The sequence below is a fragment of the Gopherus flavomarginatus genome, chromosome 8, assembly GCF_025201925.1.
Source record: "Gopherus flavomarginatus isolate rGopFla2 chromosome 8, rGopFla2.mat.asm, whole genome shotgun sequence".
Lineage (NCBI taxonomy): Eukaryota > Metazoa > Chordata > Testudines > Testudinidae > Gopherus > Gopherus flavomarginatus.
In genome coordinates, this window is record NC_066624.1 from 43,265,518 (window position 1) to 43,282,372 (window position 16,855).

Here is a 16,855-nt window from a genome sequence, read left to right on the forward strand (position 1 = left end):
AGACCGATTCAAAGAATTCATTTAGCTTCTGAACAATAGCCTTGTCTTCCTTGAGTGCTCTTTTAGCACCTCGATCATCCAGTGGCCCCACTGTTTGGCAGGCTTCCTCCTTTTGATGTACTTAATTTATTTATTGCTGTTAGTTTGTGTGTCCTTAGCTGGTTGCTCTTTGAAGTCTTTCTTGGCCTGCTTTATTATACTTTTACAGTTGATTGCAAGAGTTTATGCTCCTTTCCATTTTCCTCAGTAGGATCTGACTTCCAGTTTTTAAAGGATGTCTTTTTGCCTCTAACTGCCTCTTTTACTCTGCTGTTTAGCCACGGAAGCTGGAGGTGCAATACCCAACTTGAGTAGATGAATATGCACTAGCTCTTATTGAGGTTGTGCACTAAAAATAGCAGAGTAGCCATGCCGGCAGGGGCAACTGCTCATGCTAGCTCCCCAGAGTACAATCCCATACATCCTAACTACATATTCAAGTGGTCAGCCTAAGCTGCTAGAGCTACACTGTTAACATGTTTATCTACCTGAGCAGGGAACTACACCTCCAGCTGTAGCATGGACGTACCCTTAGAGGTTGGAATGGTTCGTTCATCTCAAGGGGAAATTAGCACTGAAGCCTAACATAATGGTAGTGTTCATATTAACTCATTTACTGCTGATCGTTTTAACTGAAATCATACTTATCCTACAATTTGAAGCAATCTCCCAGGTGCCAAGTGGCCCACCTGTCCTCTCCTCACCTGCCCTTGCATACATATGGGATGCAGCTACATGGTGTTAACACAAAAAAATCTGCGGCATATTGAAAAGAATCCAGGTCCCACACTGGAGAATTCAGGTTCAGTTTGCCATGACAGATGCCTTGCTTCTCAGAGAAGCATAGTTTCAACCACAACTAGGGAGCCTTGACTGAGCTGTGTGTTAACACTTTTTGTCTTCAGAGTGCTTTACATACATCAACTGAGCCTCAACCCCGCCACCCACCCACACACAGTGAAGTGGGCATTGGCCCCATTTCACGGATGGAGAAGAAAAAGATGAATACTCAAAATTACAGCCGCACCATTTTTTTCAGAGAAATAGCTTATTTCCTAAAAGTCTCAGTTTTGGTAGTCTCAAAACTCTCCCTGAATTTGACACAAATTCATTAGTTTTGGCCAATACTACTTTTCAGGCTCGATTCACAAACTGGTAAGTGTGAACTGAAATTTTTTTTTTGATTTTCCAGGGTTGCCAGAGAACCGAAACCCCGTCACTTAATTGCCCCACTCAATTCAAGGCTTTGTTTACACTAGAATGCTTCCCCCCATTGCTACAACTGGCACAGCTCCACTTGTTGGGGTGCTAGTGTAGACAGGGCACTGGGGTGTTTTAAATACTGTGTCACTTAGACCTGAGCAGAGTCAGATGACATACATGATGATTAAAAAACCCAGCAGCATCCCAGAGGCGAGTCTACACAAGCTGCTGCTGTTACAGCCACTCTTGAGGCTGAACAGAAGTAAGTGCAGCTATGGAGGGGAAAACAAAGACAGGTTTCCTAGTGTATGAAGAGCCCAGGTGCCTAAGCATGACAAGCCAAGAGTAACTAATTCCCAGCAGAAAGCATCTACCACTGCCATACTGTCCCACAGGGATATTCCTGCTTGTCTTCAACTGGCAATGTGCTTATGCCAGAAAGATTAAAGATTGATAGGCCTTGTGATTTTATCCCAGCTAATGTAATTGTAGATGTCACTCATATACATGCATTTACTCTAGCTATGAAATGTATCCATCTGTTTGCCTCAATGTCCTGCAGCAGAGTTTTCATCAGGGAACTCATATATTGCATCCTAGGAAGTTCTTAAAAGAATGTCATTTCGAAAAAGATTATTTCTTAAGTATTTTGAAATGACACACCTTTTAATCCAGTGCCTCCTGTGCTTGTTTTACGGACAATGGTAAATTAGAATAATTTTAAATTTGTAAATGTATCCCGAAAGATCTCCACTCAATTCTTTACAACACTGAAACACACTCACCTTTGGAGCAGGAAGGCAGAGATGTAAAAGTGTACGGCAATACTAAACAAGAGTTTAGGACAGGAAGTTCACATAAACAAATGAACTACAGAAAATGTTGCTCTCATCTGCATTTTTCATTCTTTTATAGGCTTCAGTCTGAGCTCCTTCCTAAACCACATAGCCTGGGTTTTTTATTCTCTTCTTGTATGGAATCCCCCCAGGTCTCACGACTCACTGCTCGTCTGGACCTTTCACACCTCTGTTCTATTCTCCACCCAAAAGGTCATGATTTCTGATCTCTTATTTGCATCTCTGATTTGGGGTTTTGTAAGACTTGTGTCCTCCCTTCCATTCCTGAACAGAACAATGGTCCATACTCTATGCCTTTATGAGACAGTTCAGTGCAGTAGGTAGTGCACCAAAATGGGAACCAAGAGACTTGAGTACTATTCCTGGCTCTGTTACCGACTTGCTGTGTAACCTTAGGGAACCTCTCCATGCCTCCACTGCCCAACTGTCATATAATGGTAACATTTGCAGTGGTGCTAAAGCTTTGCTGGTCCCAGGATATGAGCGACAAGGTTGGTGAGGTAATATCCGTTATTGGACCAACTTCTTTTGAGCTACACAGAACTTTTGAGCTACACAGAACTCTTCTTCTTCTGACATGAGGAAGAGCTTTGTGTAAGCTCAAAAGCTTGTCTCTCTCACCAACAGAAGTTCGTCAGATAAAGATAATGACATTTCGCCCACCTTGGCAAAGTGCTTTGAGACCTACCAATGGAATATGCAAGGTACATGCAAAACGTTAACATTCTCTATTGGGATTCTACAGTGCCTGTTACCCAGGTGAGCAATCGCCTAAGGCTCTCAAAAAGTGCTCAAGCAGGCATCATCTGTTGCTCAATAATTGAGACAGCCCATGTACTCTGCATACTGCTCTGCCTCCTTCTGAGGGCAGCCTGGGGCCTACTTCCACTCTCAGCTAACTCTGAGGACTCATGTTCTCCGTTCCTGCTCCCATTTCTCAATACGCTCACTGGTTCCCCAAATTTGTCCGAAATTTGCTCTGCCCAAGATTTGCTACGCAAAGAGGAAATAACACTCACCCACGTGAGACCGACACCTGGAGGTTATAGCAAGGAAGCAGGGGCTTGTCTGAGAACTCAAACATGAAGCTGTCTGATTCTTGCTCCTCTTCCTCCTGATCAGAGCTTCCGGGAGGGTTGAGCAGAAGATCGCATCCAATCCCATCCTTCCCCTCTGAAACAAGCAAAATTAGGTGTTGGCATCTCCCATACTTTCACTCTTGCTGGTGCACAGTGTTTCCCTAGGAACTGGGGAGGAGATGGAGGGAGGAACAGAAAATATTCAGCACCAAGAGTGAAACTCAGAGTCCCTGGACAGGAAACTGGACTTGGTGTCTTACTGCACATTTCTGCTCCCAGCTCACTCAGCACACTACAGCTGTTGTTCCAGGTCTCCAAAGAAGAGGTTTCACCTGCTAGATTATGATCTGTGTCACAAAGGTACCACCAGACAAATGAAACCCGCACTGCTGGCTGCAAACTCTGCTGGAGGAACCATAGTACACAGCAACCCACTGCCCTGAACAGCCCACTGCTAGAAACCAGGCTTCAATTGGACATGTCTTTACTTTAGTGCCCGTATATGTGCATCACAAGCCACCAGATCAATGTGGCATGACCGAGAAGCCAGTCTGCAGGGAAGTCGGGGGTACATGTGACTCAGAACTGCAGTGTACCAGAACTGCAGGTCAGGAGTGAGGGGCGCTCGCAAAGGGGCATGTGGAGGAAACTGGCACGTCTGCCCAAACTGCCCAGGTCTACCCAGTGCAACTAGCATCTCACCTGCACAAGTACAAAATACCACAACAAATTCAGAAACAAAACCCATTTAAATCTCACACTTCCCATCCACCCCAGCATCTCCCACTGGAAGGACTCAGCCCCAGGGATTGCCCAGTAACTCCCTGCCCCACTCTGAATCAAATAGTAGACTTGGGAGTACCAGCTCCTTCTCGTCCCTCCCTGCAGTGCTGGCTCGGGACTGTTCGGTCATTAACATCTTTCCTGAGCCCATGCCCTCCAGCCACTACCAGACCAGTGCCACCAGATTCTGCCTGAACCTCTGGCCCGGTCCCATGGTTCAAGCTGGAGCACTGCAGTGGACTGTGTGCAACAGACAGCTGGTTACTCAGCAGGACGAGTTGCAATGGTGACTCTGTCCTGTGGTTCATGAAAAGCTGGGAAAAGTTACTCTCCTTACAGTAACTATGACTCAGATGTTTTACCCCCACAGATCCCATTCTGGGCCCTATGCACATGAGATACAGCTCTTTTGGTCAGCAGTATCTGTTGGGGCCACTCATACCCCTGCATGCCCTCAAGCCCCTTACTCAAGGACATAAAGGGCTCAGTGGCCCCAACCTCCACTCTGTTCTTTCACCAATACAGAATCCCCAAGGCAAAGAGACTCCACAGTCAGGGGAAGGGAGCGTGGATGGTGGGATCTGTGTAGACAAAGCATCCCAAAGAACCAGTTACTGTAAGGCAAGTAACCATTCTTTCTTCTTTGAGTATTTGCCCACATTGATCCCACCTTAGGTGACTGGCAAGCAGTTGTCTCTCTAAGGTGATGGGTGACAGGAGTCCTATTTGAATAAGATCTGTAAGAATGCCCTGCCAAACGGTGTATCAGATCTAAAGGCTGACACTAAAGAATAGCAGTTTATAAAGGAATGTATGAAGCTCCAAGGAGCTTCTCTACAGATTTTGAGTACAGAGATGCCTCTTAAAAAGGCTGAGAAGGTTGCCTGAGCTCTTTTATAGACTTTAAGGTCAGAAGGGACCATCATGATCATCTAGTCTGACCTCCTTAAATCAGTTCACTAGAAATTCTAATGCAGTCTGATACCCATTTTGAGAGTGTGTGTCAAAACACCCAGTCCTCTGGACTTATCACCAGAAGACAAATTGCCTGGGTGATCTGTGCGATGGTTTTGTTGTCTTGAGGTAATATAAGTTAGCTCTTTAAATGTCGAAGCATCTGAGGGGATGAGAGAGGTCTTGGAAAGAACACTTGTAAGAGAATAAACTGATTAAAGTGAAAGACCGAGAGCAATTGAGGCAGAAATTTAGAATAAGAATGGAGAGTAACTGTCCTTATGGAAGGTGGTCCTACCATCGGTGCTTGGATTTTTACTCGGTTTGCGAGTAGAGCACCAATCTAAGAATGTTGTCTTAATCGACAAAACACAAAGAACAGGACGATGTAGGTTGAAACGGAGGCTCTGAGATAAGAGGACTACGTGTATGTCTAAGAGAGGGGAAAAAATTCTTAACAGACAGAATAGCCCCTTCCAAAATTTGGTTACTGGAAAACCAGGAAATAAAAATGCATCCCTGTATTGGCGATATTGCTACTAAGTGAACTTAACAGAACTTCTGGAGAAACCTGAAAAGCTTCAATGATAGACAGGTAATCTAGGAGGATAGGAACAGACACATCCACAGGGAGGAAAGTTATGGTGGGAAGCCCATACTGAAAACGTTTTCATTTGGTCCCATAAGCCTTGAAGAATTTTGGCTTTGAATGAGAATGTTCTGTACCTCTGCTGAGCAACATCTCTCTTCAAGCTCAGCCAGAGAGCCTCCAATCCAGTAAAAAGACACTGGATCTGGGTTTAGAATCAGATCTCAGTCCTGGGATATTATGTCCAGAGAGACAGGTAGCTTGAATTGCAATTGAATCAGTAGATGTACCATCTCTGAGTACAAAAATTGTCATGCCCATGCCAGGGCCATTAAGATGGCTTGAGCCCTGTCTAGTTTTATTTCCTTAAGAACGCTGTGCATCAGAGGGATTGGGGGGAAAACCCTTAGGGCAGATTCCTGTCCCAATTAATCAGAAAAACATCCGAGAGGGAGCCTGGACTTCTTCCTCCCCTGGAGCAAAGCATGGGACATTTATTATTTAGACCAGTTGGAAACAGATCTATGGTGGGAAGGGCCCTCTTCTGAAAAGTTCTCAAAAGAACTGAGTCCTTGAGGGAACATTCATAGGAAAAGACATTTTCTACTGAGTACATCCATTGCATTATTCTGGAAGTCAGATAAGAGTAGGGCTATGGAGATGGACATGATGCTGAACATACCATTCCCAGAGGAGAATGGCCACTAGACACAGAGGGGGATATTTTGCTCCTCTTTGCCTGTTCAAAAGTGCCCCAGAGTAGTACCGTGTCAAAACATGGACAGTGGTGCCCTGAAGCAGAAGAAGAAATGCTCTGCAAATTGGACAAACAGCCTCAAGTTCTAGTATGTTTATGTGTAGTTGGGATTCTGTAGATGGAACATAAATCTTGAGTTAGCTGTGCTCGCCCCAGCCCTGTTTGGAGGCATTTGTCACCAGACTGTTTGTGGGATTTGGAGATGAAAACATCAATCCCTAAAAGCCATTCTGAGGAATTCTATGAGATTAGTGCTGAAAACATGCTCTCACAAGAATGGTCCCTGAAAAAGTATGGGTTGGAGGGCAGGGAGTAGGCATGGATTAATTGTATCTCATAGCCCTTCCGGATGACTTTGAGACCCAGCAGTCTAGTAATTTCAGCCAATGTATCAGAGAGGCAAATGCCAAATGGAGGGAAGAAATGCATGATTTGGTCCAGTCATTCAACCATGGCATCAAACTTGCTGCCTTGGGCCTGATGTGTTGTGAGATGTTACAGCAGAACCCCTTTGCTTCTGACAATAAGGCCTCCTCTTAAAGGTTTCTGATGGTCTCTGGTGTTAAAAATAAGAGGAAGGAGGAATCTATCTTACTTGGTGCTGTGGTTTGAATGGCTTCCTTCTTTGGGCTGGGGTGTAAAGGCCTAGGCAATGAAACATCAGTTTGGAATCTTTCAATGAGTGCAACGCTTCATGTGCTTTAGAATTAGAGTGGCCATGAGCATCAAAGGGTAAATCCTTTATTCGGCTGTCTGGAGCCCAAAACACTGTACACATGGTGCCTGCAGTTACCACTGATCTTGTGACAGTGCTGGAGGCATCAAACGCAGCTTGAAGAACCACTGTTGCAATTAGCTGACCCGATAAATATAGAAACTTAAGTTCAACTCTAGAATCCTGTGGAACTTCACACAAGAACTTGTAGACCCTCCCTCTGGAGACAATCATACTTAGGTAGCAAAACCTGAAAGTTTGCAATACTGGCTTGAAGGCTAAGCAAGGAATAGACCTTCCTCTCAAATAGGTCCAACTTCTTTGAGTCTTTGTCTCCAAGAGTAAATCTTGGCTGACCGGCTGCTGCCCATGCACAATGAACCTGAAACCAGGTGAGTATAAAGTTCTCAGAGCCTTTACTTGGAACTTGAAAACAACAGCCTACTCTTTTGGAGGTAGCTGAGTTGGAGGCCAACGTCTGCCAAAGGGCCCTGGCTTGATCGAGAATGCCTCCATTAATGGCCATCACCAAACAGCCTTCATAAACAGTGTGCAATAGTATCAAACATTCTATGTGACCGTTCTTGTACCATCTGAACAGGAATTTCTAAGGTGTCAGCGATCCTCTTCAGAAGGTTCTGCAAGGCCTTAAAGTCCTTGACAGTGGAAGGTACCCTAAGGATTAATAACTTCATAAGGGCATAGCAGGGTCCAGGGAGGGAGCACCACCTCCACCCCCGACTCACCCTAACAGGCCACTCATATGTCTGGGGCTGTGTGCCAGTGGCTGCTCCCCCAGGGCTCTACTGGTCCCAGAGCTGCCCGGGCTGGTGACTCTTGCCCACATGCTCAGGGTTTAACTGATTGCCATATTTGGGGTCGGGAAGGAATTTTCCTCCGGGGCAGATTGGCAGACACCCTGGAGGTTTTTCACCTTCCTCTGCAGCATGGGGCACGGGTCACTTGCTGGAGAATTCTCTGCAGCTTGAGGTCTTCAAACCACAATTTGAGGACTTCAATAACTCAGACATAGGTTAAGGGTTTGTTATAGAAGTGGATGGGTGAGATTCTGTGGCTTGCGTTGTGCAGGAGGTCAGACTAGATGATCATAATAGTCCCTTCTGACCTTAAAGTCTATGAGTCTATGAGAAGAAGAAGAAGAAGAAGAAGAAGAAGAAATAGATAATGGAACCAAAGGGTCATCATAGCAATCCATGTTATCTCTTCATTCCAGAATTCTTGAACCAGGTGTTGAGAAGCACTTTGTGGGGTGGATGAGAGGCTGTGATACAGATAAATCTCCTAAGGTGGATCTAACTACAGAAGCTTTAGAAGAATATGGAGTAAAAGGAGGTGTGGGCTCAAGGGAGGTCATATGGCCAGGATTGCATCCCATATGGGTATGGCATATGGGGACAAGAAGGAAGGATCCAACAATTCTGAGATCTTCCTGAATTGTCTTGTATGATGAGAAGAACATCATCCTGAAACCCTCTTCTCAGAGGCCCCTTCACAAGTTGACTGAGGAGAAAAGGAGGCAGCACTAGGCGATGGACTTCTGCTATAGACTGAAAGTGATGATGAGGCAGAAGAATACACCTCTTCTGAAGGAGGTGCTGATCTTTGTGGAGTTGAGGAAAACTGTGGAGAACTGATACTATGTGATGTCATATTGAAACTGAAACCGAAGATTTTGGTGAAGTGAAATCTTCATTATTGGGACTCTTGTCTCCAGTATCAATGAGAGATTTATTGACAAGGGAGAAACATCAAGTAGAGGAAATACCAGCTCAGGTCTCCAGATATGCTGATAACAGCTGCTTCGAGATCTGTGATATTGATTGCATAGATACTGGAGCAGAAATTCTCACCAATGCAGTCTTTTGTCACTGCACAGTGCTGGAACAATTTAAGTGAACGACACAGAAGATGACACCCAAGATAGACGAAGTGGTGGTAGCTGATATGGAATGGTGCTGAATTGGTACCATAGTTGTCGTAGCCAGCAGGTCAGGATTTAGAAGACAGAGCCTACACTCAGTCAGATGAGGGGTATGTTTTCACTCTGTTTTTAGCTAGCATTGGGGATGGTGATAAGTGCTAGGATAGTTTCAGAGTTTTTTTCCCTGTCACAGGCAGCAGGAGCCACAGACTCACCTGAGGGGATCTGTGCCAGAGTATCAGCAGCCTTTGATAAATGCCCAGTCTTTCCGAACACAAAGAGACTTGAGATCTGGGAGCAACCTCACAAATAGAAGCAGCATTGACTTAATGCTGTCAGTCATGGAGTAGTGCAGGATTCTTTCTGCCAAAGGATCTCAGAATTAGACCCTCTCTTCATGGAGTAATCTAACTAAAATAATTTTAAATGTACAGCTCTAGCCTTTGGAGTTTGTGTCAAGAAAGATACACAAATGGAGCACTAGACATTTAAAATACCCATCATTTAAAAGAATGGCTGCTTTGCAGTCTGGGCATGACTTAAAGCCTAGAGCCTTAGCCTCTGCAGTACCTTGGAAAACTCCCTGAAGGAATAAAAAGGTTTTATCTTCTTTATTTTGCCAACGGACTACCAAGACATTAACTATAAAAACATCATCTGCACTAGAGTAACAAAGACGTTACAGCTACAGGATAGTGAAACATACTGAGGCAGTTCTACCTTGCTGCCACGGGCAGCAGGAAGTGAGTGGTGGCTAGGGCCCTTGCCCTTTACAGCTTCAGAGGAGGAGCTCAAGAGCATGCAGGGTACACGCATAGCCCAACTAACGCCGGACAAAAGAAGCTAATCTCACGCTCATGGGGTATGCGTGACCCTAGACTGGGATCCGTGTGGACAGATATTTGAAGAAAAAGTCCCTTTCAGGAACTAGTAGATTCTTGAGTCAGTGAATGGTGTGAAAATATAGCAGATCACATGCCAGGGAGGGCTCCCTGCTCATTTTCTCTTTCTATACACTTAGCAAGTCCCAGCTTGTGTGACTGTTGTCTAGTGTGACTGCCTCATCCAGCAGGCACACTACACTCTGCCCTGCAAGGGGAGATAGAATCAGCTGAACTTACCCAGTACAGAGCTGCTGTAGAAATCCCATGCTGTTCGGGGGTCCCCATCAGCACGCCCTTGGAGATCCGAGAGGTAATCTGCAAGAGGAAAGCAAGGAAGGGAGGCACCCATAGAGCAGCTATACAACATTCTCATCCTTTCATCAGTAAGGCTCTTGGGGGAAGCAGCAGAGAGCTGAAGTGACTCACTCCTCCCTGCAGCCCAAGGCAATGGTAGACAAGGGACCACAGTCCATGAGGAATATGTCCTCCAACCTCCAAAAGGGTGACCAGGGACTGCGAACAGGAGAAAGAAAGTAGGGGGAGGGGAAGGTGAGAAGAACAACTCTAGAACCCACTAGAGTTAAGGTATTATCTATTTGGAAGGAGTGGTTCCAAGCACACACACACACAAGAATTTAGTTAAGTCTAGAAGAGCACATGGGCACAACTTTCCACAACCACAGGAATAAAAAGGTACCTATCATCCTGAATCTAGTGAAGAACAAAAAGGAGCTAAACACAGTTTCAGGCAACACCTGTGTAATCCCATTACAGTTACTTTTTTAACTGTTTCTCTCTGCCTTGCTTCTGTGCAAGACCCACAACAACAGGAAAATAGCAACACCAATTCACACAAATGGCACAGGAAGCAAACAGACATTTTACTTTAAGCGTGCAGTCACAGTGACCTGAAGCATTATTGCTAACAATGGCAGGTAAACACTCTTCAGAGGGAGTAACTTTAGAATTGAGAACATCACTTCTCAGCTGCAAAAGTGCATGTTAATGGAGTGCTGAAGTTGCATAGTAAAGGCAGGAATTGCCAGTTAGGTTTGAACACACATCAGCTCTGCCCTGCATTAGGATACTACCTTTAGTTACATGATCACAGGTTCTTGCAGATAGTTGTGTGTCTATGACTGGAGAAGGACTCATATCCTTTATTGTAGTATTTGAGAAACAGTATAGACTGGACTGGGCACCAATGTGCATTGGGGCAGAAGTATGTTTATTCAATCCACCTTTCCTCTGGCATCTCCTGATGACTGAGTGTTTAACTATGGCCCCTGAATACTGCCATGCAGTTTTGTGTTTAACACCTACAGTTTGTAAAGCATTTGGGTTCTTTTGGGGTGGAAGGTACTCTGTATAAACATCAAATCATTACCATGCCCGACTTACCGCTCAGGAACTGCTTCATCACCTCACTGCTGGCCAGTTTCATGGCTGTCTGCCCCGAGTAAGTGGCAAGTGTGGGGTCAGCCCCATACGAGAGCAGAAGCCACATGGTCTCCAGGTTGTCATTCACCACTGCATCATGAACAGGCCTGGCAAGGGACAAGAGAGTTACCAGAGGAAAAGGAGATCTGTGCAGTCCACAGAGCAAACAAACAATCTGCTTCTCCCTAGGTGGCTATACCGCCAAAGGTCGGTTAGTGACACTGCCTGAAAGACTCCCAGACCCACACCCCTGGAAGCTGCTGTCTCGCTAGCTTCTGCCCCAAACTCTCTGGGCTAGTAGTACTGGGAGCTGGCTTGCCTTGTGCCATCCTGTGCACTGCAGTTCACATTGGCACCGTGCTCTAGCAGAATGTGCAGGATATCAATCCAGCCTCGTGCGCAGGCTTCATGCAGAGCTGTGTAGCCGGCATTGTCACGGTGGTTCACCTCGCTGCTCTTTTTCTGCAGGCAGTAGAGCACCACGTCCTGGAGGAATGACACCACCAGAGGCCTGGTTACACAAACCACAAGAGAGGGGCATGGCTCCCGAGGTACTCAGCAGCAAGCCCTAACAGAAGGAGGCGGGTAAAAGCTGTTCTCGGCCCAGCACTCACCTTGTAACCAAGCCGTGCCGCTCGCTGAAGGAGAGTCTCCCCGGCATTCTTGTTCACGATCAGCCGCCGAGCCTCAGGAGGGATGTGCTGGGTCATGGGCAATTCAGGGGAGTTTCCTGGGCTGGCCTGCCGTGACTTGCAGAGTGGCCACAGCTCCTGGGCCTTCTTCACAGAGCGTGGCTTGGGCTGATTCCAGTGCCCTTTCACCTGGAAAATACAGATGGAGGGAGCTTCCTCAGAGTAGCTGGACGAGGCTGGATCCAGATATCCCCTCCCCCCTACACATGCTGGGTTGATGATCCCCGTTCCCTAGGCCTGGATCGTACCTTCCCCTCTTCACAGATCCCTGCCAGATGTTTTGTTTTACATTTGCGTTTTCCTGATGGTTTCTCGAGTGCTTCCTGGATGGAGGAGTTGTCCGGGTGATCCAGGAGAAAGCCATTTCGGAAGTCCGGGCGCCCTTGGGACTTCCGAGGCGATGGGGAAAGCCTGCTCCTCAATCGCAGCTCTGAGCCTTTGCCTTGGGTACATTCCTTCTGCTTCCGGTACCTGAAATCTAAGAAGAGACAGGGTCCACAGGATGCAGAGACAAAGACTAGGGGCCCAGACTTCCCCCTGTAGGTCAAGAGCAGTCAGCCCCTGCAGGACTTCATTGGCCACATCTGAAAGCTTGGGCCCAGGTCCACTAAAGCCACGGTTACTCTGTCAAGAAGCAGAGTACAGAAGAATAAGGGTATATGGAGATGAACACAGCACATTGAAAATGAAAGTGCATCAGTGGGATGCATGTTGACAGAAGGCCTTACTGGTCTGACCCTATGCACGTCTCTATGCTGAGCAGTTGTGGAGCTGGTTACACACTCACTTGGATATTCTATTTCTCCGGACAACGCGTGCCTGTTATTCTGCACTGGGACAGTACTCAGGAGAACAGAGTTTGATTTCTCATCCTGTTGGCAAGTTCTCCAGTGGTTTAATAAAATGCATTAACAAAATCAGTATCCTGTAGCCATACTGCTACAGGGTGTGATCTATTCAGATCTTTGAAGCTAAGCAGTGCTGATGAGAGACATCTAAGGGAAAAATAGGGAATCCTCCTATCCCCAGATGGCAGCTGCTATTCCACTTCCTGCCAAACTATGCCCTGTACCGCTGTCCATGCTGCCTTTTCAGTGATTTTTCTTATTTCTTCCTCTTAAGTGCAACATTAAGGCTCTGATTTTACATACACAGAAATAGGGACATTCTGAGCTAAGGTTTCTCAATGGAAATTTGGACTCTTCCCGCCTAATTCAGGGTTGCTTGTTACAGAACCCCATAACATCAGGCAAGGACATGCAATTTTATAACACCTAACAGTAAGGGAACAATTATATGTGGAAGATATTAAAGTATATGATGAGAAAATAAAGCCCTTGGGTGCAAAGAAGGTGAGAATAAAACCCCTGTGCACTGAGCAATGCACAGGCATTTGCAGTTCTGGCCCTTTTCCAATGGGTAGAGATTAACAATAGCTTTAAAGTGGGCTGCAGGGGAACACAGTGACCCTATGTTGCCTGCAGAGCACTATCTGACTGACTGGGTTAAAGGCTAAGCCTGAGAAGAGTCTGAGTGCAGGGCAAGGGAGTCACTCTGGATAAGTCACTTTGCTTCTCCACCTCTGCTCCACGGAGACAAGGCCACCTGCCTCCCAGGGGAATGCATGCACATGACAGTTATGTAAGGGCAACACAGGTGCAGTTCATAATTATAACTCCATAGGTAACACTTTGTCCTCCTATTTTGCAAAGAGATGATGGTTCCTTCACAGTGAAGGCTGCAACCAGCTTCCCCAACCAGCCTTATGTGAGTGGCCTCCAGCCCTTCCATCAATAACTTTGCTTGGAAGCATTGGTTTGGCCCAAGTTGCCATATAAAGGAGAAGTTTTCTGAAGAAAACTGGTCAAACTGCTCTTGAGTTAGCACTCATCCAATCAGAAGGTGGTCTGGCTGCAGGCTACTTGACTTTCCGAGGCAGCTCCATCAGGTTCCCTCCATCACACATCATTAGTAGCTTCTACAGTACCTCAAGGGCCATGGTAGTTCTTTCTCCCCTGCCCCAATCCCAGGTTTACACCCCTGGACATTCCAGCTGTCTCATTCCCAGGAGCAGGTGACTGGCTCACTCCCAGATTCATCATGCAGCTACTGATAAAAAAGAGACCCAAGAGCGGGAGCAGTTACTGTGCACTCCAAAGAGGCACCTGCCCCCCACTCCCCAGTACAATCACAGCAGCATTCTCCTGTCTGACACCAGCAGCCCCACAGCGGGCACATATGAGCAAAGCCAGAGGGTACAAGCAGAGCAATGTACACACAAGCCAGGCCATTGTGCAGCTCCAGAAGCTGACAAAATTCACTGCTTTCCAAATGCTTCACAAACACCTCCACAGCATGGAAAGGGAGAGCTGGCCTGCAAAGCAGCAGACATCCCAAAATGCCCAGGAAAGAATCAGGGTGTGTGTGTGTGGCGGGGGGGGGAGAGCACAAGTGCCTACCTAGACTCAGGAGGATCTGCATCACTGGCTGAGCCACAGGTGGGAAGCTCAGGAGATGGTGAATGGAGGACTGTGGCCTGCATCAGGAGGAGCTGGGAGGGGAACAACTGCAGCTTTCTATTACAGCCCTGAATGTGCACTGTGGGAAAGGATTCACCTCACAGATTCAGGCATTTTTCTGGGGTCTGTCACACCCCTGGCTCCCAAGTCACCTTCTCTCCTAGGCTCCTGCTGAACAAAGCTTCCTCTGCTCCCTTTCATAAGCCTTACAGCTTACTTGTGTATAAAGACAAATGGTTAGCTGTATGTGTAAAAGCAAGTCTTAACTGTAATGGTCTCAGTTCTCTCTACTCCTGTCAGGCAGGCACTACCCTTGGATGCCTCTCCCTAGGGTCCACATTTATCCAGTGCAATTATACTGGGTCTCCTCCTTCCCTGCGCCCAGTCCAGCCTAACTGTGGAATGAAGTCAGTACCCAGTTAACACTGCCACATAATTTTGGGTTCCCTGGCCCATCATTTACAGTAATTATCCTGGAAAGGACCGGTGGCCCACCGCAGTGGCAGCAAAATGGAGGGAATGGTCCCTGAACATGCAGCCCATGGCCCATAGGACTTGGAGCTGATGCTCTGGTTCTAAGCCAGAATTTTAAGAGCAGTGCTGGAACAAGAGGCTGGTCTGGAAGAGGTCCTGCAGAATAGCCAGCTGAGCCAAAGACCCTTCCCCTCTGCCAGTGCCGGTACCTGCTTTCGATTTCCGCCTCCTATGGGAGTAGCAGCTCACATGTTCCTCCTCTTCTCGCTCAGTCAAGTACTCCCCAGTCTGGTATTTCCAGCTCTTCTGCCGTCTCCTCTTCTTCCTCTTGACATGGCTGTCATCATCCTCCTCATTTGGGTCCCACAGCTGCCTTGGTGCCTCCACTCTCCAGGGCAACTCCCGGGCCCTCCTCAGGTGGCAGCTGCCCTTTTCTGACTGAGACCTGTCTCTGGCCCTGCGGCTGCGATAGCGGGACATTCTGTGGGATTTCCTCAGCCTGCGGCGTTTCAAGGATGTCTCCTCCTCCTGCTCCTCCTCCAGCAGTGGTAAGACCTCCTGGCCAGTCACTTCGCACTCTCCTCTCACACTAGCAGAGGAGCCACCAACACTTCCTGCAGAGAGGACCACACAAGGTGTGTCCAGTTACTAGAGACCTCTCAACACAAGCAGAGCCAAAAGTGCCCACAAGAACACTCCTAGCTAGGAAACTGGGGACAGGACAGTCCCTCCTCAGTACCCCACAAGACCTTCCTGTCTCAAAAACTGACTGGGTCATGTGGGCAGGGACATGCTCTTGCTCCCTTCACCCCCAACTCCCCACTGAACCAGTCACTAGACCAAGTTAGTAAAGTACTCTGCTCCCAACTGCCAGGCACACGGCTTGCAGTGCCTAACGGACAGGACATCTCAGTCTCAGCCATATTGGCTAGCTGAATCTCCCTGGCAGAGGCTAGCCTCTGGGGTCTGCTGCAATCACCAACCTGACTGACTGCGTGTCCGGCTGCTCAGCACCACTGGGATGAAATCACGGAAATTGTTCTTGGGTTTCTTCTCAAGGTAACCTGGGAAGAGAGGAGACCCCAGAGGACTAACGCCACCGAAAAGCTAATGGGGAATCCAGGAGCTGACAGAGGACTGCTGGCATGGGAATGACAACGCACCACATTATACTGGATCCCTACATGGGATTCTAACCTGCTGTATGTAGTGCCCAGCTCCGCAGCCCATAGGAACTCAGCTCCAGGAGAACTGGCAGCCAGATCTTCTGGCAGGCAAGGGGAGCAGAATGCCAAGACAATGCTACAGCTTGGCTTTGCAAGGGAAGAACACTATTCAGAATTTGTAACAGTACCTTCCTCATGGTTGTCCCCACGACGCCCTGGAGATTGGAGCTCTGTCTTTGTTGGCCTCCTGCGCTTGCGCTTTACCCTGAGGCTATTGTGCTCATTCATGGATCCTGGGCCCGCCCGGCTTTCTCGTTTGCTGATCTCATGCAGGTCCCCGCGATGCTTTTGCCACTGCAAACACAAGACAGATGTAAGTTTCAGTCCAAGCTTCAATACAAGCATCATGTTGGGACAGCAGGAAGGGAAGGACCCCAGAATAGTGTCACTCACTGCTAGCTGTATCAATACCTCTCAGTCCTGACCCACAGCCTTCCCAGCTATTCAGCTCCACCAATGCCCCTCAATCCCAACACTCTGCTATTCCAGTCATAAACCCAATGCCAGACAATACTGAGATGCCTGGAATGAAAAGGCCCCTAGTGAGGTTCCCCAAACTCATCTCTTCACCCAGCTGCCAATCCCTCTTGTTGCTGCAATGATGGGTTCCTCTTCCTCCTTACACTGTTGTCCTCTCCTCCCTTACTTTGGTTTTGACCCCCGATATTATTCTAGGAAGTACAGAGTCCCAGCACTAGAACT

General features: G+C 47.3%; 1 protein-coding gene across 1 annotated transcript in view; it reads right to left on the reverse strand.

Annotated features, from left to right (window-relative positions):
* The window catches only part of BCORL1 (BCL6 corepressor like 1), a 47,798-nt gene that overhangs the window by 13,871 nt on the left and 17,072 nt on the right, over positions 1–16,855 (reverse strand). Inside the window, exons 5-13 of the mRNA XM_050964190.1 lie at positions 16,282–16,447; positions 15,911–15,991; positions 15,137–15,541; positions 12,183–12,412; positions 11,857–12,063; positions 11,562–11,728; positions 11,204–11,349; positions 10,040–10,117; positions 3,119–3,272 (exon numbers count right to left, since the gene is read on the reverse strand). Of these exons, the coding sequence (XP_050820147.1) occupies positions 3,119–3,272; positions 10,040–10,117; positions 11,204–11,349; positions 11,562–11,728; positions 11,857–12,063; positions 12,183–12,412; positions 15,137–15,541; positions 15,911–15,991; positions 16,282–16,447 (1,634 nt within the window). The remainder of the gene's footprint in view (positions 1–3,118; positions 3,273–10,039; positions 10,118–11,203; positions 11,350–11,561; positions 11,729–11,856; positions 12,064–12,182; positions 12,413–15,136; positions 15,542–15,910; positions 15,992–16,281; positions 16,448–16,855) is intronic.